The sequence below is a fragment of the Podarcis vaucheri genome, assembly GCF_965113315.1.
Source record: "Podarcis vaucheri genome assembly, chromosome: 10".
NCBI lineage: Eukaryota > Metazoa > Chordata > Lepidosauria > Squamata > Lacertidae > Podarcis > Podarcis vaucheri.
The window spans coordinates 39365973-39392818 of record NC_138748.1 but is presented as its reverse complement, the minus strand read 5'-3'; the positions used below and the strand labels follow the sequence as shown (position 1 = coordinate 39392818).

The 26846-nt window shown below is 40.3% G+C and overlaps 1 protein-coding gene across 2 annotated transcripts in view; it reads right to left on the bottom strand.

The window, feature by feature from the left end:
* CFAP54 (cilia and flagella associated protein 54) overlaps nucleotides 1-26846 on the bottom strand; it is a 102066-nt gene that overhangs the window by 58887 nt on the left and 16333 nt on the right. For both annotated transcript variants that reach the window (XM_082240752.1, XM_082240753.1), the window contains exons 10-26: nucleotides 25906-25992; nucleotides 23829-23941; nucleotides 23567-23738; nucleotides 21664-21749; nucleotides 20570-20704; nucleotides 19754-19904; nucleotides 16972-17042; nucleotides 16267-16395; nucleotides 14434-14566; nucleotides 12695-12769; nucleotides 12483-12601; nucleotides 10923-11093; nucleotides 8752-8844; nucleotides 5082-5267; nucleotides 2460-2596; nucleotides 1775-1922; nucleotides 333-488 (exon numbers count right to left, since the gene is read on the bottom strand). In XM_082240752.1, coding sequence (XP_082096878.1) covers nucleotides 333-488; nucleotides 1775-1922; nucleotides 2460-2596; nucleotides 5082-5267; nucleotides 8752-8844; nucleotides 10923-11093; nucleotides 12483-12601; nucleotides 12695-12769; nucleotides 14434-14566; nucleotides 16267-16395; nucleotides 16972-17042; nucleotides 19754-19904; nucleotides 20570-20704; nucleotides 21664-21749; nucleotides 23567-23738; nucleotides 23829-23941; nucleotides 25906-25992 — 2162 coding nt within the window. The remainder of the gene's footprint in view (nucleotides 1-332; nucleotides 489-1774; nucleotides 1923-2459; nucleotides 2597-5081; nucleotides 5268-8751; nucleotides 8845-10922; nucleotides 11094-12482; nucleotides 12602-12694; nucleotides 12770-14433; nucleotides 14567-16266; nucleotides 16396-16971; nucleotides 17043-19753; nucleotides 19905-20569; nucleotides 20705-21663; nucleotides 21750-23566; nucleotides 23739-23828; nucleotides 23942-25905; nucleotides 25993-26846) is intronic.

Below are 26846 nucleotides of genomic sequence, written 5' to 3'. Positions count from 1 at the left end.
AACAACCAGCTTCCCAAGAATTATGATGTCTATTAATTGCTATTTACCATTAAATTATTCTTATTCATTATTTTTCTTGGATCCTGTCCTTACTCTTCAGAGAGATCCCAGAGTAGCTAACAATCACAATGAATCCAAAGCGGCAGTAAAGCCAGTTTTTAAAGCATGGATAACATCACTATCAGTGGCAAAATGGTAATAAATATCATCATTTTAAATATGTTCTGAAGGCCTGCAGGAACAAATAGGTTTTTAATCAATGCCTGAACAAAACTAATGTGGGTATGTTAAGATGAACATTATGCAGCCTAATATTTATAAAGTCCTTTTACCTCAATGACTGGTTTTGAAGGAATCCTGTGATAGATCAGGGGAGCTAAAAGACCATAGCAATGAACAACTGACTGTAGTGCATAATTTACATCATTTAACCAGTTGCTGAGTTCAAGTGCCACTAGCATTCGCCCACATTCAGCTATTCTAGCAACCTGAGAGAAAAAATATACATTTACATCACATGCAAAATAAAAAGACATTTTTTCAAATATCAGAAGTACAGCAAATGGTACAGAATCTCTAATTTTCAGGTATTTCTGATAAGCCTAACTATATATGTGGTATTCTTCATAAAATCCAGAAAAGGGTATTTTTTTGTCATATGGTAGTTGTTTAGAGACAATTTTTATCACATCTGCAAATGAAAGCAAAGTTAGTAGTGCACTCAAAGTGTAATATGGAAATTTTTAATAATATGTCTACCATCTATTTGGTGGAAATACAGTGCTACTAGTTTAGCTTCTGACCCTGCTCTAGTACTTAAAGCAATGGTAGATAATATAACCCTAGAAACCACAATATTACTTTTGTTGGTGCTGACCTTTAAAGCCCTAAATGGCCTCGGTCCAGTATACCTGAAGGAGCGTCTCCACCCCCATTGTTCTACCCAGACACTGAGGTCTAGCGCCGAGGGCCTTCTGGCAGTTCCCTCACTGCGAGAAGCCAAGTTACAGGGAACCAGGCAGAGGCCTTCTCGGTAGTGGCACCCACCCTGTGGAACGCCCTCCCACCAGATGTCAAAGAGAACAACAACTACCAGACTTTTAGAAGACATCTGAAGGCAGCCCTGTTTAGGGAAGCTTTTAATGTTTGATGTATTATAGTATTTTAATATTTTTTGGAAGCTGCCCAGAGTGGCTGGGGAAGCCCAGCCAGATGGGTGGGGTATAAATAATAAATTATTATTATTATTATTATTATTATTATTATTATTATGTTGCTAGTACACTGGTCTTGTGATAAGAAGCATACAGTTCAGTAGCTTTCTTATGCATAATTCACCAAGAAGCCTCGCATTTCACACCCTTCCATCCATTCCCTACTGCTCTGCCTCATATAATGGCCATGAGCTAGCAGGGCAAACCATTACCAAAATATCAATTTCTTACAGGTCAAATAACAAGAACAGACATAAGAAATGATTTGGTAGAACATCACAAATTGGAAGCAGAGCTGGAACACGAGGAATGCCAGGCCTAGAATACAAGGGCTGGACAGAAGGGTGGAGGCAAGTAACTGACTGAGACGTGTGAAGAAGCAGCTTTTGCTACAACAAAAGTCCTGTTATTTTAAAAGGCAGCTATTAATGTGAAAGCAGACACGTGTGAAAATTCAGCTCAACCCTAAATTTGCATAGGGAAACGAGTGTTAAAACTTGAAACATAAAAAGAACGAAGTCAGTCTCAAGGACACCGCATTAATGTGACACCACACGTACTTGTCTACTGTATCTTAGATCGTTGAAACAAACAGAGTCACAGAAGAGATTTCCTTCAACCACTGTGATGTCATTGATGATAAAAATGCTCCTGATGAACAAGTATAGAAGGTTTGGAGACGCCCGAGATAGCGCTTCAGGAATTAATCTACAAAATACATAAAAAGCAAAGCACATAAAATATGTGAATTAACATGGCATAGCAATGAAGATAAATAAGAGATAAACTAGCTGTGATACTTTACACAAAAAGGCTCCACTAGTTCTGGTAAACCATTTGTTGGCACCGGAGTATTCTCCGGGCCTGCTCCCTCCCACAGCCGATCACCACCTTGGGTGGATGCACCTGGTCCCAGCTCCCGCTGGGTGCTAGCTAGCTAGCTGGGTCAAGGCAGGTAAAAGGGGAGCCATGAGTAGTGGGTCACCACTGTTCAGTAGGCTGACTCCAGCAGGGGAACCATGCGGGGTACATGGGGCCAAGAGTTTGAACTCCTGGGATGTGTTTGGGGTAGGCAGCCTCAAACGTGAAGGCAGCTGCAGGGGTGTATATCAAGCACATCCTCTACATCCTATCACCTTCTAGCAGCAAGACTCAGGAAGATGAATAAACAGCTTATAGACAGCTTCTCTATTTTAAAAAATATATAGGCCCATTAATAATCTGAAAACAAGTTTTGCTGATTACCTGATCTGAGGTACAATCAGAGTGCTGCTTACAGAAATAACTGTGACATCAGGGATACGAGGTTCGAAGACAAAATAGTCCCAGAGCGGTAGAAATGCCTTCTTAGATAATGCATAGTTTTCAACCTGAAAAGCAGACTAAGAGGAAATAATAAAATGAGCAAAGCCTATGAGCAGTAACACTTTCCCCCCTTTATTTTCCTCTCATTTTTGTTTTAGTTTACTTCTTTGTTGTTAAAGTTGCATTTTTTGTATTGATATAAACTAAAAACCAAAGCTCAATAACATATTTATATAACAGAACATTTTTTCATATACCTCTTCTATGACTATTTGAAGTAACATTAATGAGTACTAAAGCTGTTAAAAGGGGACGCGGGTGGCGCTGTGGGTAAAACCTCAGCGCCTAGGGCTTGCCGATCACATGGTTGGTGGTTCGAATCCCCGCAGCGGGGTGAGCTCCCGTCTTTCAGTCCCAGCTCCTGCCCACCTAGCAGTTTGAATGCACCCTTAAGTGCAAGTAGATAAATAGGTACCACTTTCTAGCGGGAAGGTAAACGGCGTTTCCGTGTGCTGCGCTGGTGCTGGCTCGCCAGAGCAGCTTCGTCACGCTGGCCACATGACCCGGAAGTGTCTCCGGACAGCGCTGGCCCCCGGCCTCTTAAGTGAGATGGGCGCACAACCCTAGAGTCGGACACGACTGGCCCATACGGGCAGAGGTACCTTTACCTTTACCTTTAAAGCTGTTAAATTTATTAGTAAAAGCTATCATTAATTTTCGGGCTACATGTAAATGAAAGCAACATTCTTCAGAACAGAAGGTGGACTTCCAAAGTAGCATAAAACAGCAACAGGGAGAGCACACACCATTTTGCATGTCTTACTGATCCCTTAGTGAGTACATCGCTGTATGGATGCTGCTGAAAGGAAGGACTGGGCTTGTGGCAAAGTAAGTGAGGCCACAAATCCCAGAGAGTTGTGAGTCAAAGAACTCGAGTTGGGTCTGTAGTCTGTAGGAATCAGGGGTGGGATCGGGGTGGATCGTACAATTGAATGTAGAAAATGAAAAGGAGGAGGATCAGAATAAGATGTGTTACAAGGGATGTAGAAGCTTGGCAGGTGGATCCTTTAAGATCTTTCTGTTCAGGAGACCTGAAGTTTTGATGAATACATCATTTCATGAACAGAAATACTGGCATATGGTCTAAAACAAGGGTCAGCAACATGTGGCCCATTGTTGGGATATGAGTACAACGCAGCTGCAAACAAGCAGTTCGATGTTGACATCACATGATGTGAGTAGTCCTGGGAAAGAATGTACCAGGCAGTTCTTATCAGGACGGTTCACAGGGATTCGTTCTGAGTGTAATATGAGACCTTCCTGTTGCGCATGTGAAGGAAGTCTTACTGAGTTGCTTGGAGAAGTCTGAGCTGGACCGACATGTTTTGTACAGATGTAAAGACAGAAATAAATCGTAGATGATGTAGACTTTCTGACTTTCTTCTTTCTCCTGCTGGTATGCAAGGAGCAAAGGGGCTGTGCATCTTCCACGCTGGGGGATGTCGCCTATCAAGATCTTCCTGAACTTGCAGGGATGCCAGCCAGGGTAGATCACCGGTAAACAAGCTCCCGGAACCTGCGAGGTGGGCCAGCCTCTCCCGAGGGGGCTTGTTTCCCGGATGCGGCCCACAAAGACCATTTTACCGGCCCATGAGCCACCTCCGAACCAAGCCGCCCGCTTGGCGAGTCCCTGCACGCTGCACTAAGCCGGCGCAGTGCAGCGCAGGGACTCGCTGAGCGGCGCCGGAAATCGCACCTGCGCACATGCAGATACCTATTTGTAGCAGCTTCAGAGAACAACTTTTCCCTTGGAGGTCCGATAGACTTCTCCCAAAATCTCTGGAGCCTTCCTTCATCTGCTACCTGCTCCTCTTCTCCAAATAAAGCCCTTTTTGTCCTTAGAAAAAAGGAAAGGGCCATGGCAGCAATTGTACAAGGGCAGAATTGCATATGTCTAGCATTTCTGAATGTTCAGAGAACCACACCAAGTGTTTATGAGCAATCAATATTAAAGTTCAAAGCCTGCAATTCATTTTGGAAATGAGCACAAACCCATCTTTAGTTTGGGCAGTCTATTTCTTGTTTACTCAAGTCATCTTGCCTTATCTCAGCTAAGTACTACAAATCTAATGTGTGATCTTAGCCGGTGACTGGCAGTGAATGTCGTGTTCACAGGGGCATTGTCAATAAACATCCCCCATTTCCTTTTTTTGTACAAAAGAGCACTTATTCAAGAACAACTTGTGCGAACAAGAAAAGCAAACCTCAACAGACCCCAATATAAACTTTAAGAAACTTAACTTTCACATGTCCATAGCTATCACCATTATTGAGTAGGAAATTATTGAGAACAGAGGAGATTGTGTCTGAGGGATTTCTTAGTTTTCTTTTAATGCCCCAAGGGGGAAAATTTGTTTTGTGTGCTATTACGTATCATTAGTTACTGTTTTTATTCCCAAAATAGCAAGGAGAGAGATGAGATGATAGCAATATTCTAAAGGAAAAGGATGGTTAAAAAACCCACAACCAAATATGAATTGCTTCATTAATAATATATTCTACCTGAATTAGGTATGCTCGGACAGCAGCAGCAGAAAGAGGAGGGTATGCAAGAATTGGCGTAGTTGTTTCTCCAATGCTATCACTGATAAGATTTCCATCTGAGTCATATGCCGCAACTGCAAATATGTAACTCTGATTGGGCTCTAAGTCTTCTACTTCCAAGATGCAAGGTTCATCAAATGGTACCTTAAAATAAAGAATAACTTAATTGGGGTCAAAAAAGAAATAGCACTATGTTAATGGGCAGCAGTATAAACAATGATAGCAGCAACTTTGGTACCATACAGTTTGGCACAATTATGGGAGGTGGGCTTTAAAAGCTTGTCATAAATCCCCTAAAAAGATGTGTGCGATTTACACATTGTAACCAAAGAACTTTGCTATTACCAAGACTAAAAATACCACTAAAACCTGGATGATTTCTAAGTGACAGCTGCCCTTCATTTGCTTTTTCTGCAGGATATTTGCCAACTTCCTCACTGTGTCATGAACTGGCAGGATAACGGGGAGGAGAAAGAGGATCACGGTGAGGGGTGTAGCCAGGATTAGGACACACCGAGGCAAGCAAGGGATGGGGAAGGAAGTACTCATGGGGTGATGGAGGATGGCAAAGGGATGGTGGTCAATGCACATTAACCAGAGCAGCAGGACCCATCACCAGAGCCAGAGAGGCCCCTGACTCCATGAACACAGTGGGCTCTGAGGCATAGGGGGGGCAGGAGGGGCGCTCTAGGAGGCTGAGGCAGGCAAGGGCAGACAGTCAAGATGCCTAGCTGGCCAGGTGCGGCTCACTAGCTCTGGAAGTGTGTGATTCCTCAGCTGGAGAAGGCAGAATATGTGAGGGCCACGTGCCTCATCAAGGCCAGATGCTGCAATCAGCATCCAGGAAAAGGAAAGCAGAATGGATGTGAAGTGTCTGTTCAACTGCCCATGTTGATGGACCTTGGCTTGGATGCTCCTGGGCCTCTATGGGGCTGTGCTTCAGGTTTGACTCTGGACTGCATTCTGATCGCTGGACTTCAGACTTGGCTACTTGGATTGACCCTGGACTGCGTTTCCTGACCTTTGGACTTTGGACCAGGTAGGCCAGGGGTTCAGAACACATTGCTATTCTCAGGTCTTTTACACTACAACAGAAATCAGAAAAAGTTCACCTATCAGGCATATCATGCTTTAAACTTCAAAGAACAAAGTTCAAAGCATGAAAAGAAGATGCCTGTTATATATGCCTGTTCTTCTGATCAGTAGGTGAACCACTAAAATTCTATTAGAGAGAAGGAAAATGTTCCTTAGGGTTTCCAGTGCCTATAAAGCACTCAGGATTCAGATTATGAACCACATCAGCAACCATCACATTGTAACACCTACATGCTACCGATTTCCTGCCATTAATACTCAATACAATACAAACACCTTCAAATCAGGAACATTATGGCCTAGCACATTTTTTTATTCTGCCCAGGGAGACCTAAAAATCCATCACTAATCACTACTTGCATCACTGCTATTTGCCAGTTCCTCACTGAGCCCTATCAGGTTAACATTGATGGAAGTGCCTGTCTGTAGATCAATCATTGTGTTTAACCTGTAAATATGCAATCCTAACACCACAACTGGTCCTGCTGGATAGGGTTAGGATAAATTGGAGGTGCCATCTCTGCCAGGAGTAAAGCTCTGCCAGAAAAGAGGCCCCCTCTGAAAGTGAAGGTGTTTGAGAAGCTACCAATAGCAGTGTTCCTATCAAGGGTAGCAAGCTTAGGGCCTCAAAATAGGTGAGAGGCAGGAATGGACCAGATCCAGACACAGATCCACTGGATTCAAATCCTAGTTCACCCTGACAGGAGCCTAATTTGAGCCCCCCATCTGGACTGGAAAAAAGTCTACCACCTTCCACCCTGGCTGCTGTAAGACAGTCCTGCTGCTCCCTTAGAATTATTTTTTCTTTGTTATAATAATTATACAGGGAGGGAGCAGTGCCTTATTTAAACTCAATGTTACTGGCCTCTTTTTACAGTTTATGCTTGGTGTAGGAAGCAGATTTGGGTGAGATCCTGGATTAAACCATTTAGAGTAAAATCTGCCACACTAAGACACTTTTCCTCTGCATCAGCCCATATTCAAGAGAATTCCGTAAAACAGTCCATATGTTGGACTATACACCTGTGAGACTAGCACATATTAAAAATATAAATAATCAAACTTGTTGGAGGGGTTTGTGGTGCTATGGGCACATACTGACACATCATGTAAGGTTTGTCACCATGCAGCTACTTTCTGGGCACAAATTATTAAGAAAATGAGAGCAATTATTGGCAGTTTACTGGTCCTAAACCTCAAATTGTGTCGTCTTCATATTTTCTCAGGAATTAATGCTGACCACCCTTTAAAATCTTTGGTAATTTTCATTTTAGTTGCAATCAGACTGGTTGTACACAGAGGTGGAATGATGTTTCTGTTATTAATGTGAACTTGAAGGGCACTTCTAGACCAATAGACTTTGCTGCTGCTTTGGGGACTTTTGTGATGCACATAAACAAATGACATATGAAGCCACTTATCCCATGGAAGCGTGACTTATTCAGCAGTATCTATGACATATGACCTTTGTCCAAACCTTGCTTCCTTCAACCTTTCTTGCTTAAGAAACAGAAATCCCTCCTCTTCATTTATCGCCTTATGCCTCCCTTTCTGCCTTGGTTACCACAAAGCCATTCGGGTGACTGTTTCTGTCGTCCCCCCGCCCCCAAGTATGTTTGGTGTATCATATTACAATTTATTCATTCTTGGCCTTTTCAAGCTTTAATAATAAAAGGTATTTCTTTAAAAAAGAAAGAATGAATTAGTCCTCATCTACGAAGTTGTAGTCAGTTTGTATTACTCAACTGACATAATTACTGGTGCTTGCCACGCCTCATTAAATATGCCAAATTCCATTTTCATTTCTCAGTAGATTAGAATACTAGCTGCTCATGCTACAAATACTCAAAAGCATACAGTGGTACCTCGGGTTAAGTACTTAATTCGAACCGGAGGTCTGTTCTTAACCTGAAGCACCACTTTAGCTAATGGGGCCTCCTGCTGCCGCCGCGCTGCCGGAGAACAATTTCTGTTCTCACCCTGAAGCAAAGTTCTATAACCTGAAGCACTATTTCTGGGTTAGCTGAGTCTGTAACCTGAAGCGTATGTAACCTGAAGCGTATGTAACCCGAGGTATCACTGTACTGAAAGCTGGGGAAAGTTAGGCTATTTCCTTACAGAATTCCTAAGGAGAATGGGAATTAAAGTGGGCTCAAGTTGCATCTTCCCCATAAAGTCTATTACAGTGGTACCTCAGGTTAAGTACTTAATTCATTCCGGAGGTCCGTACTTAACCTGAAACTGTTCTTAACCTGAAGCACCACTTTAGCTAATGGGGCCTCCCGCTGCGATGCAGGATCACGATTTCTGTTCTCATCCTGAAGCAAGGTTCTTAACCTGAGGTAATATTTCTGGGTTAGCGGAGTCTGTAACCTGAAGCGTATGTAACCTGAAGCGTATGTAACCTGAGGTACCACTGTATGTTCTTCTTCCACTACGTTCAGCATTACCACTCTTGCCTGCACCAGCAATGCAGTTCAGAAGTAGTCAGGCAGACAAACTCACAGAGGACCATGATTATAGAAGACCTTACCACTTCTGCCGTATTCTTAAGGCTGTAATTATTTAACCGGACTTTTGGGTTACATCCTTCTGCTACACGTCCAAAAATACAGTACCATGCAATCTTTAAAAAGAAAATGAGAGTTGTAGTATGTACATCAAAGTAAAAATGCTTAGGATTGCTCTATAATACCTGGCAGTTAAACAGTAAGGTGCTGGGAAAAATTTTTCCAAATCACTATGGGATTCTAATTATGGTGCTACTTAATTTTGCAAAGTTCACAAAAGGAAAATTTCCCATTCCCTCCTTCCCCCTGCAGCTACCTGTGAATAATTACTTTAAATTAAGTTGGTTGTTAAATGTACATGTTAAATTTCTTAGGGGTGCTCCCTGACAGGTTTTTATTGTAGAATAAGTGTTCCTCATGAACCCAAAATTCTGAGTTTTCACACGACATCACTGACATCCAAACACCGACCTGATTTCCCACCACCACTGCATTTGCTCTTTCTTCGATTATTTCAATAAGATGTAAAAAATAAACTTGCTGCAAACCACCCATTTGTCAGATCTGAACAATATTAAACCCCTATCTAGAAGCACGTTAAATTGCATTTAATGTTAAAACAATAATATAGCCACTGTATTTTATTATATAATTTGTAGTTTATGAATGCTTTAAATTCCCCTTTTGTCTGGCTAAAAGTGCCCTTCTGAGTTCACTCCCCACCAGTGAAAACCCCTTCTAAAAATAATAATAATAATAATAATAAATTTTATTTATATCCCGCCCTCCCCAGCCGAAGCCGGGCTCAGGGCGGCTAACAACAATAAAACAGTACAAAAGTACAACATAAACAACATTCTAAAATCATTCATTATAAAAATTAATTAATTCAAGCCACTAGCAACCATTGGGCCAGAGCTCTGCGAAGATTGCCGAGGGAGGGAGTTAGGCTGTGCCCTGGCAAAAAGCACTGGATTATATTTGTTACCTCCCTAGGAAACAAATTCTGCAGTATACAGGTGCTAATACAATATACTGTACATTTAAATACTGGCTTCTTCAAATACTGAAGTCATAGAAGCCCACAGAACTAAAATATGTGTGAGACATACAACATAGTGCTACTTGTAAAACAAAATATAGTAATTTCAATGAAATACTCAATCATTTTCAATTCAAACAGGTATGCTATAGTTCATGTACTGAGCAGTATTGACTTTCTGTCTAAATATTTTATGTATTTTAATGGAACTTAGAATGTCAAACAATATAATCACGAATTTATTTTCTAAAATGTGGTTCTAGAGTGATGAACTGTCTGGTTTACTATCTACAATTTTAAAAACCTTTTTAAAAAACTTTATGAAAAAGGACAAATGTGACTATATTGTGCCACCTAGTGATGAATGCTCTGATCTGCATAAAGCATTGGGCAGAAACAACTGCGCCATAGCAGGATGTACACAGAGCACAAATTTATCTTTCTGTCGATACTTAAATACGTGCATAAAATATTTTACATTTAAGATTTGTCAGTGAATTATCTCACTGATGGATGAACACCTTGCATGCTCACACTGAATACTGAACATAAAATTATATTTAAAAAGAAGTGGGAAAAGGTACTTGCATTCCTTATAATCAAGCAAAATATAATTCTGTGTAAAAAGTATGTGTATCCCATTGACTCATGGCAGTATCCAAGTACTTCTGCTAGCAATGGAACTCTATCTTCGCCCCCACTTTCCTCTCCCTGCACTCCTCCTAAATCTGTTACGGAGTTTCCCCAAACCCTCCAGAGCAGGGGTGAGCATCGCATGGTGAGAAAAGTGGGAGGGAGTTCTGTTGTGCAAATGAAATCCTTGTAGTACTAGAACTACTGTGATGGATACCATCCATGAGTCAGAGTCCAACATGGCATGAGCAGACCTTTACTTGCGCAACGGGACTTCATGTTCTTCTCCCTCCTCCAGTTCCCAAATCACTCTGAAGCTACCATTCAGGGTAGATTTTGATGGCAGATGGGGAACTGTAGTGAGGAGGAGAAGGGGAAGTCCCATTGCATGAACAGATTCCATTCCACTTGCACATAGAGTTGGATACATTCAACCCTTGGCCATATTCATGGCACAACAAACTGGCCAAATGTTGTTTAGTGTATATATGTGGGTGTGAGTGTGCTAAGAGGTATTACCTTAACATCTGAAGCAAATGGTGCTGGTTTAAAAGCCATGGAATTGTGTGATCTGGACAGCAATATAGGAGGAGGTGGAACTTTGCTTTTCACGCTACTTGCAGGTCGCAAGAAAGCAGAACGTATTGCATTTTGTTCAGCTTCTGCTTTCTGTATTAGAGTAAGCGCTTCCTAAGATTTAATAAGGCTCAAGAATGTTATTTGGCTTACATATACTGTATTTCAGATGCAAACAGAAAGAATAAATATAAAGAACAGCTGATTCATAGGGCAGAGAATAAGAACAGTCAGGAATACAACATTTTTAGTGTGTGCCTAGACAAGCATTTTTTCACACAATTTATGTGACATTTATGCAAAGAGTGGACACATTCTGTACCCCACCCAGTGATCTATCACTGTTTCTGGTTTGTTATTAAAGTTTGTTCCTTGTTTACCAAAATTTCATTACAGAGGTCCCTGCCATTGCCCCTCTTTCCAGACTTTGTCCTGCCCTTCCTCTTTTATCATCATTTCCCACCCTAGTTATGAATTTGCACTACAGGGTTTATAGCTATAGCTTTGGAAAGAGAAAGTACACATCTATGGAAAATGCATCAAGATCAGGACTGAGACAGAACTGAAATGAAGAGCAGTGGCCTAAACAAACCCTTATACTTGGACCTAGGAAATCTAAGTGGTTTATCACAAATTCATTGGACAGTCTTCCGCTAGTTGCAACCCCTGAATTAGTTCTCTATTTAAATAAATAATAATGAGCTATCAGAGTTGGGGTGAGAACTATCACTCCAGAGTGAGAGTCTGTTGGGAGCAATGACACTTTCATGCCTCAAGCAACAGGAGGAACAGTTCCCACTTGGGGGTGCCCAATGGAGAAGAACCATTCCAGTAGGAATGTTAAGATTCCCATAGGTTCCAAGTACAGTACATGAAAATCTTAACCAAACTCTTCACTAAAGTAATATTTCTATACATTTATATGTAAATAAATTTATTATCTGGAACTGAAGAAGCATGATGTAATAGACCTCCAACTGTTATTTGTCTTGTTGTTTATAAACCCAAAAGTGGGTTCCAGGGAAGAAATGCCTGGTAGGAATGTGTCCTTGACCTGTGATAAAGCTTACTGATTGCCTGATGGAGGGTGAGTTGGTGGGCTGGTAAGGTGAAACCTCTTATTTTTGTGTGGTTAGAATATAGCCTCCTGTACATTCTTCTACCCATGTCCCTGGAAGGTTTCCCAAACGGGAATACAGCCTGCAGGCTGAAAGAGGTTCCTGACCCCAGGCCTAAATCTTTCGTTTCCCACTACCTGAATCATTGTTAATGCTTAATAGAAATAGAATTACACTTAGATATATGATTTTGAGAAGTGATTTCCTAAAAACTCACAATTAAAAAAAGAAAAAGACCTGCCAGGTTTGCTGCTATTGTTAATTTTAAAATTTATATTGCCAACAATTTCCTCAGAGTCTTCAACATACAATTATGCCAACAGCAAACTAATATAAGGATGCATAATAATGGGACTACCGTTAATTGCAAGGTAATTTATATTACCTCAAGCAGCTGTTTTGGGGAAGAACTGACTGCCCCTACTGGCATCAGTGTAGCCTTCTGCATCAAATAGAGAGCTCTGGACAATTTATTCTTCTTTATTTTATTTGTTACATCTTGTTCTGTGAAGCAATTGTTTAAAGTAAAATAGTAAATCAGGCAAAGCACAGTGTTTCCATAATCTAATTTTACAAGTACATATTAATGTACATTACCTGTTAAATGTTTGAACTGGTGTAAATTCTTTGCAGTGGCCTTTGATTTGATATTTTTACCACCAATCTGAATGCCTACAAAGAAGTAAGCATTAGTTTATATCAAATGTCATTTGCTTAAAACAACGTAATACATTAGATTCTATATGAGTCCTGTATTTATCATCCCACCATGGCATTAGGATTACTTTTCTGTTTCGTTTCATTTGACTCTTCAGATTGTATAAAACTAGAGTGTACACTGAAGTATGCAAAATTGCATCCCTTTTATGAAGCCTGGGTGGCTTCACACACTGCTAGGCACACACAGTTGCTGCAGATACAGCTGCTACTCAAAAGATGCAGGTGTAGTATTGCAACACATGCTGTGGATATCACCTTTCTGCACCTGAGTGCAAGCACTAGGAGTCCTGAGTGGACAGGTGGGCCCCACTGCATTTGCATATAGATGTTTCAAGATGCATGTATATTATCCACAGTTTGCAAGTTTGTTAATTTCAAATCTGAGATGAATAGAAAAGGTTTATTTAGGCCCAATATTTGGATTATTCCTGGTTTAGAATGAGGGTGCCAGATGCTTGCAGCATAACAGAACTCGAAACTCAAAAGCTACTCGTGGAAGAACAAGACAGACAGAATGCAAAATGAATGCCTTCCTTGTATTGAAAGTGGATGCTTAGGATGCTTCACAATGATCTTCAAATGATTTTCCCCCTCACTTATACTTAACACTAAAACATTTAAATCAGGGGTTCATGAAATGGTACTGTAATTCTGAGAGAGTGCGTAGTCTTGCTTTTTTAAAAAACAAAAACAAAACTAACATTAAGTAGTCTGGCTCAATAGCCCAGCTTCATCCACTGTCCCTCAGGAAAACTCAAGAAGATGAAGAAAAGGTGTAGAAACAAGCAAAGTGGTACACTTTCTTTCCCTGTGACCCTGGTGCCCCTCCTAGCTTTTTAAAGGGCAGTACTACTGCAGTAGGTTTCTAATGGTCCCTCTGTATTCTGTCTTGGTGGCAGCTAATCTTCCAAGTCTTTTTGACAGACATTTCCAACCCAAGAGGATGGATCTGTTGATTGGTGAATTGTTCCAGCTTGCTGAATTGCTCCTTCTCCCCGCTACTGGGCAGCCTTCATCTCCTTTCAAAGGTGATCATATCCCACCATATGGCACCAACTCCTTTTCCAACCCTTGTGCCAGAGAAAACCAGCCTCAGCTTTCACTTTGGGGTCACGCAATGGCCCAAATGAGCCATGCAACACAGGCTTGGGAAACCAGCAGATCAATCTCCAGTTCCCAGCCACACAATAAACACACACTCCAGTGTTGGGATACTGGGGAATGTAATCAAATTTATTTGAAAATTTAATGTAAAAAAATAGTGTTTACAAAATGGTATGGTATTCATCAATACTAATACATATGCACTTTTGAGAAGGCACTTCTGCAGCCATGTTACACGTACCATAAGAGGAATAGATAACCTAGCTGGGTAGAAAAATCTCTTATTTTTAGCAAGAAGCACTGCACTTTGAATATGTATTTTACATACAGTATAGGTACTACGTTGGACAACAGTCATCCACATCCACCAAAATAGCCAGGAAATCACTGAGCTTTAAAAAATATATATAATGGGCAATGTTTTACATCATATTACCATAAAGCCGTACTGGTCTTCCTCTGCGAAAATCTTTTACTAAAACATGGCATCTTTCAGTTTTACTTCATCTTACCTTGTGGCAAGTTAAGAAGTTTAACAGCTACTCGATGCTGAGCCTGAATAAGCTCAATGTGTAAATCCATAATAAAATTGTTTCCTATTACGGATTTTTCATTGATGTCATATGCTGACCATTTGTTCCAATTCTGATAGAAAGGAATTAAACAAAATTCAGTTTTAAACATTTTAGGGGGTATTTTTCAGTGTTACTGGTGACGATTCTTAAAAAATTCCTTTTTGGGGTTCCATTAAACAACCCTCACAAAGGGCAATAATAATCACAAATAAATAAAGAACAGATGAGACAGAGCATGGAAATAAACATTATACACAGAGACACACACAATTATTTCTTTTATTGAAAAGATGCTTTAAAAAAAGGCATTAGAGAAAAATACCCTAATGATCTGTTCTAATAAATTTCATTACCACTTCATTCATCTTAACTTTCATCATCTTACATATCATTCATTCTTTACGTTCCCATGCTACAATGCAGAACAAGAAAGAATTACTTATTATCTCCATTATAAGTATTATTTTTGCCAAAAATGCTTGTTTCAGGAATTTTGAGTGATAGATGTCTAAAATGTCTTAAAATTATGTATACACTATACACTTGCTCTACTCAAGGAAAGCACAAACCCATTTAACAGACATATGCAGTTAATACGTGTGAAAGCCTTCTAATTTTCGTATAGTGTGCAAAAGTTGTATTTGCACCTACAGAAACAGATATCTCATGCCAAATTATTGAATGTTTGGTTAAACATTTAGAGACAGAATCAACTAACCTGCTGCTCTGGCGGAAGCCAATGCAATGGCTCTCCCTAGTTCAACAGGACTTCTCTACTCTCCTTTCCCCAAATCTGCTTCGGAGGGTGAGAACCCTTATACAGTCAAACCTCAGTCGTCGAACGTAATCTGTTCCGGAAGAACGTTCAACTTCTGAAACATTCGACAACCGAAGTGTGGCTTCTGATTGGTTGCAAGAGCTTCTTGCACTCAAGCGGAAGCCGCATCAGACGTTCTGGTCCAAAAAATGTTCAAAGGCTGGAGTATCTACTTCTGGGGTTTTGGCGTTTGGGAGCCAAAATGTACGATAATGGAGGTGTTCGGGAACTGAGGTTTGACTGTAACAGTACACACAAGGAGAGGACGAGGGAGATTGTTCTGCCTGGCAAGTGGAAAGGCTTACATGGATGGGATGATAGTCATAGTGAGAAACTCAATTCTACCCTATTAAGCTAGGTTGTATACAACTCTGACACAACTCCTGAAGAGACACTTGAATAGGTGAAACAATGGAGTGGGGATCAGTTATTTAAAAATCCCCACCCAGTTATTTAGAAAGTTATTTAAAAAATCCCTACCCAGACAAATCCCTATGGATGTGTGTGTGAGAGAGAAAGAGATGCGCTTGGGAGATAGAAGCATGTTTGTGCTGTGTGAGAGAAGTGTTATATATGTTTGTGTTGTCTATTTGGCCACTGCCATGGGCAACAGTAGCAGCTGTTCCTCTTAACAGTCAAGCTCCCATTATTTTCCCAAGAATGACACATAGAGGAGGAAGATATGAGAAATATGGCACTGCAGACAGACAAGCAAAAAAAAAAATAATGGATGAAATAATTTCAGTAGAATGGAAAAGCTCCACTGAAAATTGTTAAGAGAATTGGTGGATAAGGAAAAAAAATGTGAGATATATAGATCAGATGCTTAAGCAGTTTAGGGGTGAGAGAAAGAAAATGGGATGAGAAGGTGGAAAGAAAGAGTGGGAAAGGGGGTGCTCTCAATGAGCCAAGCAAATCTGAGCGTTGTGGTTCACATCAGTTGAAGCTCATACCTTTTTGCAGCAGTTATCAAGCACCGATGTACCATCAGGTAAAAGAGTAATTAGGCGAGCTCGATTCATTGCATTAATTGCTCTGTCCAGGTACTCATAAGCCAAATGCAACTGTTCTGATGGAGATTTCTAAAAGGAGTCCACACATTAGATTAATAAAAATGAAAATTGGAAAGCTACTGATGCTGGTTCTAAGACAAATTTAAGAATTAGAAATAAAAAGGAGAGAAGCAAAATGAAATCTTTTGAGGTTCATATGAACAATTTGCTCACCAGCTAAAAGCTAGTAGATAAATGCTAAGATTATTCAAATTGCATGCACAAGATTATTCCTGCCCCAACAATCATGCAAACAATTCCCAACTTGCTAACCATTATTTCTAGTTTTGGCTTAATTTATCCTCATTATTTGGGTCTGGTTAAATGTGGGTCTATATACACAGCAAAGGTCAATGCAACACATACGTAGGATGTGTTGATACTAATTAAGGAACTGTGAGTTTGTAAAGATGGAGAAACTCATGCCCTGCTCCCACACTCACCCGAGAGTAGCTTGGAGAAAACCTGAGCTTGATATATATGTGTGTGTGTGTGTGTGTGTGTGTATCGCACTTTCCTATCGGTTTTCCCTACCTGTTACCTCTATTCAAAATTATGAATATTAAGCAGTGGCATATCTTAGTCTAGTAGAAAAGGACACTATACCTGTATTAATGAAGGCAGATCTTCAACACAGTATTCCAAAACCAATGCAGCATCATTTTTTTCTATTGGCACTAAAGAGGCGGAGAAATCAAGTTAGAAAGGGACACTGTAGTAGATATATTAACCAAAGACTCCAGCAGTGAAGTCTTCTAGTTTGTTACCTTGTTTCTACAATGGCAAATATTTATCATGCATTGACAAAGTAGCTAAATATATTTTGTCCAGAACTTAGCAGCTGCACATAAATGTCATATGATTCAAATTTCAATTTAATGTACAGCACCTTTCACAGAGGCTAATGCTAAACAGACTGCAGTCCTAGCAAAATGCTTCCTAAATGATTCTGTAGTTTCATTTATCAGGTATCAGAAAATATTGTATTTCAAAACCATAGTTTTCCCACTAAAATATTCTCATTGGCATCCGTCTCTTTCAGAAGACAATGGAAGATGGCAAGATTCCCAAGGATGTGTTCTACAGGGAGCTGGCTTCAGGCACCAGGCCTGTTGGCAGACCAACTCATTAAAATTAACATTTTAAAGAATGAACAGTGCAATCAACTGCTTAAGAATCTCAGCCAAGTCCCCAGCACCAGCTCATCTTGAAATATGCCGACATGGAGGACTTTATACTGTGTAGCACCAGAGTTATTCTGGCAAAACTTTCTGCTAGGGTAATCCCAACACTGCTGCAACACCAGTATGATATAAACCTTTAAAGCCCTGCATAGAAGCACCAAATTTGAAAAAAGGAAAAGAAAAAAAACCCTCATTTATGTAAAGCAGGGGTAGCAAACCTGTGGCTCGCCAAATATTGTTGGACTCCAGCTCCAATCAACCCCAGCCAACACAGTCTATGGTCAGGGATGATTTGGACTATAATCCAAAAACATCTGGAGGGCCACAGTTTAGCCACCTTGAGATAAAGAAAATATATGCAATTCTCTACACATATAACATTTAGGCTTCAGTCCTATACTCATTTACTTGGGAGTTAAGACCTGCTAACCACAATGGGTCTTACTTGTGAGTAGGCATGTCTAGAACAGCACTGATAGAAACATAGTTATAAAAGTTATTTGCTCCTAGCAAGTTCAAAGTTAAGAAAGAAAAGCAAATGCTTTTTAAAAAATTGTTCCAATTTGATCGGTCCTATACATGTTTATGTTTATGTTTCAGCATGCCTACCACTTCCTATAACTTTCTTACCCATTTCTATCCCTCAAAGGACTTTTTTTTTATTTCAGTGTGTTGCAACCAAAATGTGGGAGGCTAATAACATTACGGATTACTTAAGACACTTACTTTCTATAGCTCTTATCTTAAAATTTGTTGTACAATAAAACTTAATTATCTACAGGCAATGCTATCACAGTTGTTATTCAATTCCTTTTATTATGTTCTTACAAAAAAGTACTACACATTTACAAGTTCCCCATATGTGTTTTAACTCCTACTATAGTCTCCCCACACTACCAACATCTCACATGAACAGTTCCACACATCATCTTTATCGCTGCTAATGTAAAACCACATCACTACATTACCGTAGTTTGCCTGCATTTTCTTAAACAATAACATCAACTGCATAATTCAGTCCCTCTAGAGTCTAAATATACAAGTTTTTACTGAAATTCACTTCTCTTGAAAAACATTTTCCCATCTATTTTTAATATTGTTGTGAATAGCTTAGAGGTCATTAAGTATTTTATACAGTTTGGGTAAAAGCTCTTATTTGAGGAAAGGAACAGTTCTACAAATGTAGTTCGTGATCAAAACATATCTGAGCTCCTATGTAATTCACAGGATTAAGGTTATCTTAAGGGCTCTGAAGTCAGCATAGGAAGCCTGCTCTTTTGACACTTTTGCAGATGAGTGTTAAGGAATCTTCTCCTTCAGGAAATCTAACAAGCTCCTTCCTTTCCCATAAGATGGTTACCAAAATCCTTTTTGTTCTAGGATGCAATTTCACAATTGCTTCCGTTGTTAGTTTAACGCAAGTGCGTTTTTGTGCTCTGCGTATATTTTAGTGCTGTTTTAGTATTGACACATTTTATTTCCTATAAACCCCTTTGATAATTGGTTTTAAAAGTAGGATATAAATAAAAGTAAAATAAAATAATAAAAGGTAGCATTCAGGCTTCGAAGAATGACTGCTCAAAGAATGACTGCTCAATCTTCACTGCATTATGTGGCAATTGTGCATTGTCTAAACTGGGGGCAGGGGAGACTCAAGTTCATAGACAGAGTGCAGATATATCTGGCCTTAGGCTACATCTGTTTTTCCTACGCCACCCTGCTCCCGCAAAGCCCAGCTCCGTGTCCCCCACAAGTGCTTTTACTTGGCTGTAATGTATCCTTAATTGTAATAATACCTCTTGCTTGTTGGGAGGGAGGATGGAAAGACTGACGTATAGGAACTTCTAGCGTCTGCATGGCTCAAATGTAAGCTACTGTACAATGGCACATTTGTTGCCCTGGCTGCTTTTGTCTCTGGCCACACCCACTACTGGTAAGTGACCTCCAGGAGCTTGCCCATAGCAGAATGCAGCCTTGAGGACTGAAAAAACTTCAAGATTTTAAACTAAGCTCTGCAGAGAGCTGTCTGGAGTGCCAGTGAATCCTGAAATCCTCGCATCTCCTTGCCCTGCTTTGCCTTGCCTTGCCTTGTCCTGCTTGCCTGGTTCTAACTTTTCCCTTAGGTCAGAACCACATGCTGCTGAGGCCATCAGTAACAGAATGTTCCTAGCTACAACCAACCAATGTTTTCATAAAGACTATACCTGATGTGGTTCCACATTTGATTGTGAAGTCTGCAATAGTCTCCATCACTGATGTTAGCCGTAATGCAACTTCCGCCATTACCACAGTATTAGTATCTCCAAGATTAATGGCATGAATCACTTCATTAATTACACAAAGTATGTGGACCCACTAAGGAGGAAAAAATATTAAACCATTTTACATTTTTATTTAAAGTTATTTAAAAATTGTGAATGAAATGTGGCGAGCAACTGTGTGACATGGATATGGCAGGCTGCATTTCCTAGACTGAAGGACAGAGCCACAACACAATGAATTGTCCCATCTGTGAGCTGCAGAGTCCTAGATTTCCCCTTCAGACATAGATCCAATGCCCTGGACCTCATCTATGTTCTTTAAAGCCACCTGCCTATGGAGGACAGTATCACTGTCAAGCTAGACTGCCATAGTACCACTGACTTTTCCTCAGCCTGGAGGGATGGACTCAACTATCAGTAATGGCATGGAACAGTCACACTCTCCTGGGTCCCTGCTTCTCAAGCTGCTAGCAAACCTTTGCTTGTCATGCCACCGGTTGCTTCAAAAACACTAAGTTGAGGCTCCTCCACATCTTATACCTTTTCCTCTCTTAGTTTTCAAGTTTCTGTGCCAGTCAAACTGACCTTTCATTTCTCTTATAGAAATTGCCCTGCATGTCAAGAGTATAGCTATTTATACTGAACAGGTAGAGTACTAATGAGCAAGCATCATTACCAACACCACAGGAGCATTTGTAGATAGCTGGATGTGTGATACATAATTAACCTTAATCAATATGAGTTATGAGAAAGGTTTACCTTGGCTGTCTGGTATTTATGAAGAGACTTTAAGAAATAGCTTCCGCTATTTTGGATCCTCAGAATTGCAATTTTGCACTTTTGCCACAAAAACATGGTTGCATCTGTCATCATTTCTCTGTCTGGCAGGAGAACCTAAGGAAAAGGTATTTTTTCAAAGATTTCAACTACCTTTCTTTTGAGGGTGTGAAGTCACAAAATTTAAAAGTCACAAAATTTTAAAACCCAATAATGCATTTACAGGATTGAACACTAGTATCTCATCCTTCTCTTCCCTCCCAGCAAGCCAAATGGATCACTGCCTCCTCCTCAGACTTCTCTTGCTTGGTGAACAAAGCCCTGCATAGCCAACTGCTTAAAAAGGGAGAAGATGGAGCACTTTCTGCTCCTGCCACCATCTCATCCTCTGACCTGGAAATAAATAGTTGCAATGTCTTTACGTTTTAGGTAACCACCCTTAGGGGGCATCATTCCCCAACAGAAAGAAGGAAGGAAAAGTAGGTGGTACCAAAGGGGCAGACAGCCAGAGCTGAAGAGCAAAAGAATGGACCAACATGCATTCGTTGGTATGCTACAGATATGTGCAAGCACACAAACGTGTAAAGAGGCTCAGTATTGTGAACAAGCCTGGAATTCTCTTTTTATAATTTGTAGCTGCCATTATTTTCTAACAAGCTCCCATTACATCCCAGTACTTCAGAACGACCCTGTGCTTCTGTTTGCAACATAGTGTTGTTGTTGTTTTAGAAAGTTTCCTTAAAGTGTTGCACAGGAAACTGTCTTATACCAAGTGAGATCATCAGTACATCCAGTTCAGCATCATCTGCTGGTTTCCGGAGATTCTCCAGGGTGTGACGCTTGGGACATTCCCAGCTCTACCTGGAGATGCCAAGGACTGAACTGCTTGCAAAGGACATGTTCTACTACAGCCCTTTCCTGTGTTATATTTCTGCTGAGTTGTTATGAAACTAAAAATATTGTTGCAGCTTTCTAAATCTGACATCCATTGTCTATTATAAAAAATATTTCGCACAAGAAATTAATTTAACACACCAATTTCATGTAGTTCATACTTAACCTCAGTTTTACTATACCTTTTCAGGTGTATTGATGCAGGAATAAAGAGTTCTTGCCAATGTAAAAATTTCATCAGTAGTCTTTCCTGCTGGTACTCTTCCATCTACCATTGCAATTTATTTCGAAAACAAAATTAAAAGCAGTCAATTCCGTAAAAAATATATTTAAATCCGAATTCTCAGTTGAAGCAAATGCAGGAAATTACATGAAATACAAATGAAGCAATTTCCCACTGTTATACAGAATTTCTCTCTGAACATGGTCAATTATCTGGAAAATTTAAAGTTTAAGTTTAAAGTTTTGTCATTTAATAATGAGAAGTGCAGTATAAAAAAAGAAAATCAACAGGAAAAGAGTATTTAATCCAAGATCCCAAACATCTACCTACTCTAAAAAGCTATCTCAAAATCTTGTTCAGGCTTTTTTATTTGTATGGAAAAGGAAGTAACAAATATCTCCAAATTTGTGGGACCAACAAATGAACTGCTCAAGATGTAAGGAGCAAAACAGATTTAAAGGTGATATGGGATGCAAGTAAAGCAGTAATGCAGGGTTTTTTTAATACAGCAAAGCGCATACCAAAGAAAGATAAGAGAGCAGAAAAAACAAGAAATTTTACAAGAAGTAAAAAGAGAATTAATAAATTTCCCTCAAAAAAAGATATCAAGATGTTGCAAACGCAGTATTCATTGATAATAAACCAGGAAATAGAATGGAAAATTAAATATTTAAAACAGAAACAATTTGAACAAGCTAACAAGCCAGGGAAATATTAGCTTGGCAAATAAAGAAGAAACAAGAACAAACCTGCATTAATAGAATAAATGTAGGAGGTAGAGTAGTGGAAAATCCAAAATAAGAGATCAATTTGTGAGTTTTTATACAGAACTATATCGAGCCAAACAAGCTAATTTAGAAGAAATTGGTAAATATTTAGAAGACAGAGAACTACCGTACCTAAGACACCAAAAGATAAAATGTCATTTCTGAATAGACCTGTCAAAATGATGGAATTACAGCAAGCAATTTTACAGATAAAATTAGGAGAGGCACCCAGACCTTTCAGCAATATATTATTAAAAAATTACAAGATTACAAGATTACCTAATACAACCTTTAAAAAGATATTATGAATAGAACTTTGAATACAGCTACCTGAATCCTGGAAGAGTGCATACATAACTTTGATTCATAAGCAAGATAGAGATCCAGAGCTGGCTAAGAACTATCAACCTATTTTGTTGTTGAATAACGTTTATAAACTGTTTGCAGACATATTAGCTAATGGGTTGAAAACTGTATTAAAAGAGGAAATCCATCAAGATCAGGTCATATTTTTGTCAGGAAGACAAATGAAAGATAATATCAGAAACATAACTGATGTAATAGAATATTTAGAAGAAAGAAATGAAAAGCAAGAAGCTTTAATGTTTTTAGGTGCCGAGAAAGCACCTGACAAAGACTCTCCTCCCTGGAAGAGAGGGGAGTGGTTGTGGGCGGGAGACCGAGCTCCGCCCCTGGTAGGGGGCATTAGCCCCTCCCCTCCTACCTGGCTGGCGCCCACGCCCACCGGAGGTGGCCAACCAGGTGCCTCCGGGGGGCGTGTGTAGCAGCTTAATGCTGTGGTGCTAGCTCCGCCTCCTCCTCATTCGTCGTCGTCCCTCAGCGAGTGCCAAGAAAGCACCTGACAATGTCAAATTTCCCTAAGTTTTAAAGTTCTTTCTCTTCCCATTAGTCAATGGTACACCAGTACAAATATTTAACAGTTAATAACGTTAGTCACATTTTGGGAGGTACAGTGAATCATGTTTTATTACCAATATTCAGAAAAATATATCAGATGACTTTCACTTTCTCCTTATCCTGTATTATAACTTCTTGGTGTAATCATTAACTGAGCAGCTATTAACTGTGACACACCTTGAAATGTGATGGATTTTCTTCCTGGACTACGAAAAGTACTTGATTCTCTGATAACATTTCCATGCACACACAAGCCGTGTCTTGGTTTTCTTGCAGATATTAGAGGCTGCATTACTAGAAGTATTTTGAGTTCTGATTCTGCTTTCTTCCATTTGGGGGCCTTTTGACTCTATAAGTATATGGAGAAATGAGAGATCTTGCTTGGCCTTTGAAATCTAAGCACAACAAACTACTTTTAACATTGAGAAACTGAATTTACCTGAAGAAAGGAAAAGAACACTATAGCTGCGTGATCAAAGCTATCCCACTCCTCATAGCTGAAAGCCATCTTAAGAAATCTCAAGGCAGCATATGCAGATATACCACTCTTCCCTATAACAGTAACACAAAAGGTGTAAGACTCCCACAATACTCACAAACAGAAAGGAGAACACTAAACTTATTTATTTACTGATTTAACTACTTCTGCAAGTATGGGACCAATATGATTCCTTTGAATTCCTTTGCAGTAGACCAATAGCTTTCTATGAAGACTTTGTCTGATTCAAACTTCTACTCAAAGAGATAGCTGTGAAGAAAGGTTTCCATTTAAATCTCCCTAGCCCTTTAAGGGTCAAATTATTTACATAAAAGACATATGTCTCTCTATTTTTAAAACACAAAGCAACACAAAATACACACTGAAAATGCAAGGGTTCAAACTGTAGAAGCCCTGCCCCCATTTCTCCACCAACCATCACATGGGCTCCTCTCAGATTTTTCCCATTTAGCACAAATTTGTGATTTGGGCTTTTGCACTCAGAAGTATTTACCGTATTTTTCACCCCATAGGACGCACCGCCCCATAGGATGCACCGCCCCATAGGATGCACCTAATTTTTTGGGGGGGAGAAAGGGAAAAAAAGATATTTCCCCCCCCCAGGCACGGGGCAGGTGCGGGGGAAGCCCGAGCTTCCCCCGACCCCAGCCCCCAGAACAGCCTGCTATCCGCAAGCCTAGGGAGCCGCGCCGGTCTCCCCAGGCTTGCGGAGAGGTGCGCGAAGACCAGGCGCGCTCTTCAGCGCGCACCAGGCTTCGGAATGCAGGCAGCTCTGCGCCACCCTCCGGAGGGTGGCGCAGAGCTGCAGGAAGCCCGGGAGCGCAGGCTTCACGCGGGGCTCCGGAGGGTGGCGCAGAGCTGCAGGAAGCCCGGGAAAGCCTGCATTCACCCCATAGGACGCACACACATTTCCCCTTCATTTTTGGAGGGGGAAAAGTGTGTCCTATAGGGCGAAAAATACGGTACATGATTAGGAACCTTGCTACTTGAGGGGCCTTCTAAGTGTCTCTAGTACTAAGAGAGTGTGGCTGAACAGCTTGATCCCACTCTGCCCATGAGGGAAGCAAATCTTCCCTTGATATGAGATCCACTCAGCTCACTTTGTTACCACAAGCCTTTTGGTTGTCATTTAAGAATTTTTCTAGCATGCAGTAGGCCGTTCCCATAATGTGCATCACTTTTCACAGACACAAACTCCAGATGGCTTACAATGCTTATGCTAATCTGCTCACTGGATGCATGATCGAATGTAGCAAGAAATTTAAGGGTAGGAGTCAACTAATCGGTCTTGCCAGTGGAAGTCAGTGCAAGGGCTCCCCGCTAGTACAATGGGGTTTCTCCCATGTCCTCCAAAATTGGGTCGACAGGAGGGTGTGGGAGAACCCCCAGAACAATATAGGGGGAAGGAGGAGATCATTCCATCAGACAAGCTAAAAAAATTGCACTGACAGAACAATTGCCATAGCACTATGTTGAATTCCTCTCTAAGTGTCCCGCAGAGTGGTAATGTTAACTGGCCTTCCACCTCAAAGGGGTGTGAATGTAGGTAAACAAAAAAGCCTGTTGTAGAAAATACTACAATAGTCAGATTACCACTGGCAAATAATATCATTTTAACACATCCTATCCCCAAACCATCAAAGATGCAATCCTAACTCCCTGATATTCATATCTCAGTTTGGCTAGGTTACTATGATGTGCAAGTCCTTCTCCGCTGTCCTTTGCCAGCAAATAGGAGCACCACTGGGTGTGGGGTCTCCACCACAGTGGAGGTCGCAAGATCTGCCATGACAAGCAGGAGGTTACCAGAAGCAGCCACAGAAAGTCCTGAAAGATGGTGTTTCAGAGTGCAGTCTACAGGATCCCAAACCCCACAAATCCCCTGGTTATGACACAGTGGAAAAAGGACCTTCTGCAGCCCAGGCCAGCAGGAACTGCCAGGGCTTTAAATGTGGTCTAATATCTGCCACTTGGTATTCCTCTGTCAGCGTTACAAGAATAAAAACCATTAATTTACCTGCTAAGATCTGTTCCATAAGTGTTGATGTTCCAGTTATAACCATAGAAACAGGGATTAAGCTGCTTCGGGCAGCTACGCCACCACCTGCAATAAAACTATCTTGTTAGCCCTCATGTACTATTTTACAAGATGTTTTAATTATCATATAATTTTGAAATACATTTACTGTACATGTAAGTTTCCTAAAAGAGCAACCTAAAAGAGCAACATTTCAATATCTTTTGGTAATAAGAAGGCATGCTCAAATTGCTTATTACCTCCTTGAATATGGTTCAATAGTTATATAAGAATGGTCTCTACTACAGGGATAGCCAAAGAAGTACCCTCCAGATGTTGAACTAAAACTCCCATCATCCTTGGCCACTGTCCATACTGGCTTAACACTGATAAGAATTGTCCAAGAATATCCAGAGGGCACCACATTAGCTATCCCAACCCTACTCAATTCACTTGTTTTTCTTCATTTAACATACTATTTCTTTCCCACCTGCTGTCAGATTAGATCTCTCCCCACCAACCACCACCACCATCACAGCTGTTGGGGGTTATTGGATCTCAGAAAATACATCAAGAGAACAGTCATAGTTTAACATCATGCTGAAAGCTGAAGTCCAAAGAAAGCAAGAAATAGAAAAGTTCAAAATGTTAAAGTCTCCAATAGGAGAATAATTAAAATTAGATTGATTTTAGGAAAGTTCTAATCCAAATATCCATCTCTCGGTTCACATTCTTGCTTACTGTGGATTTTGGTAGCCCTACATATATTCATGTGATTTCTCCACTGCCTCACATATGGCTCAGTTTCTTGTGTTCATACTTCCACAGCTTTGAAAAAACTATTACTGTGTCTTATTTTTCTTCCACTCCGATACTAGTTTAAAGCAGAGCACTCTTCAGTCCTAGCGCAGTTTGAATTTTTAAGAAACAAACATTTTACT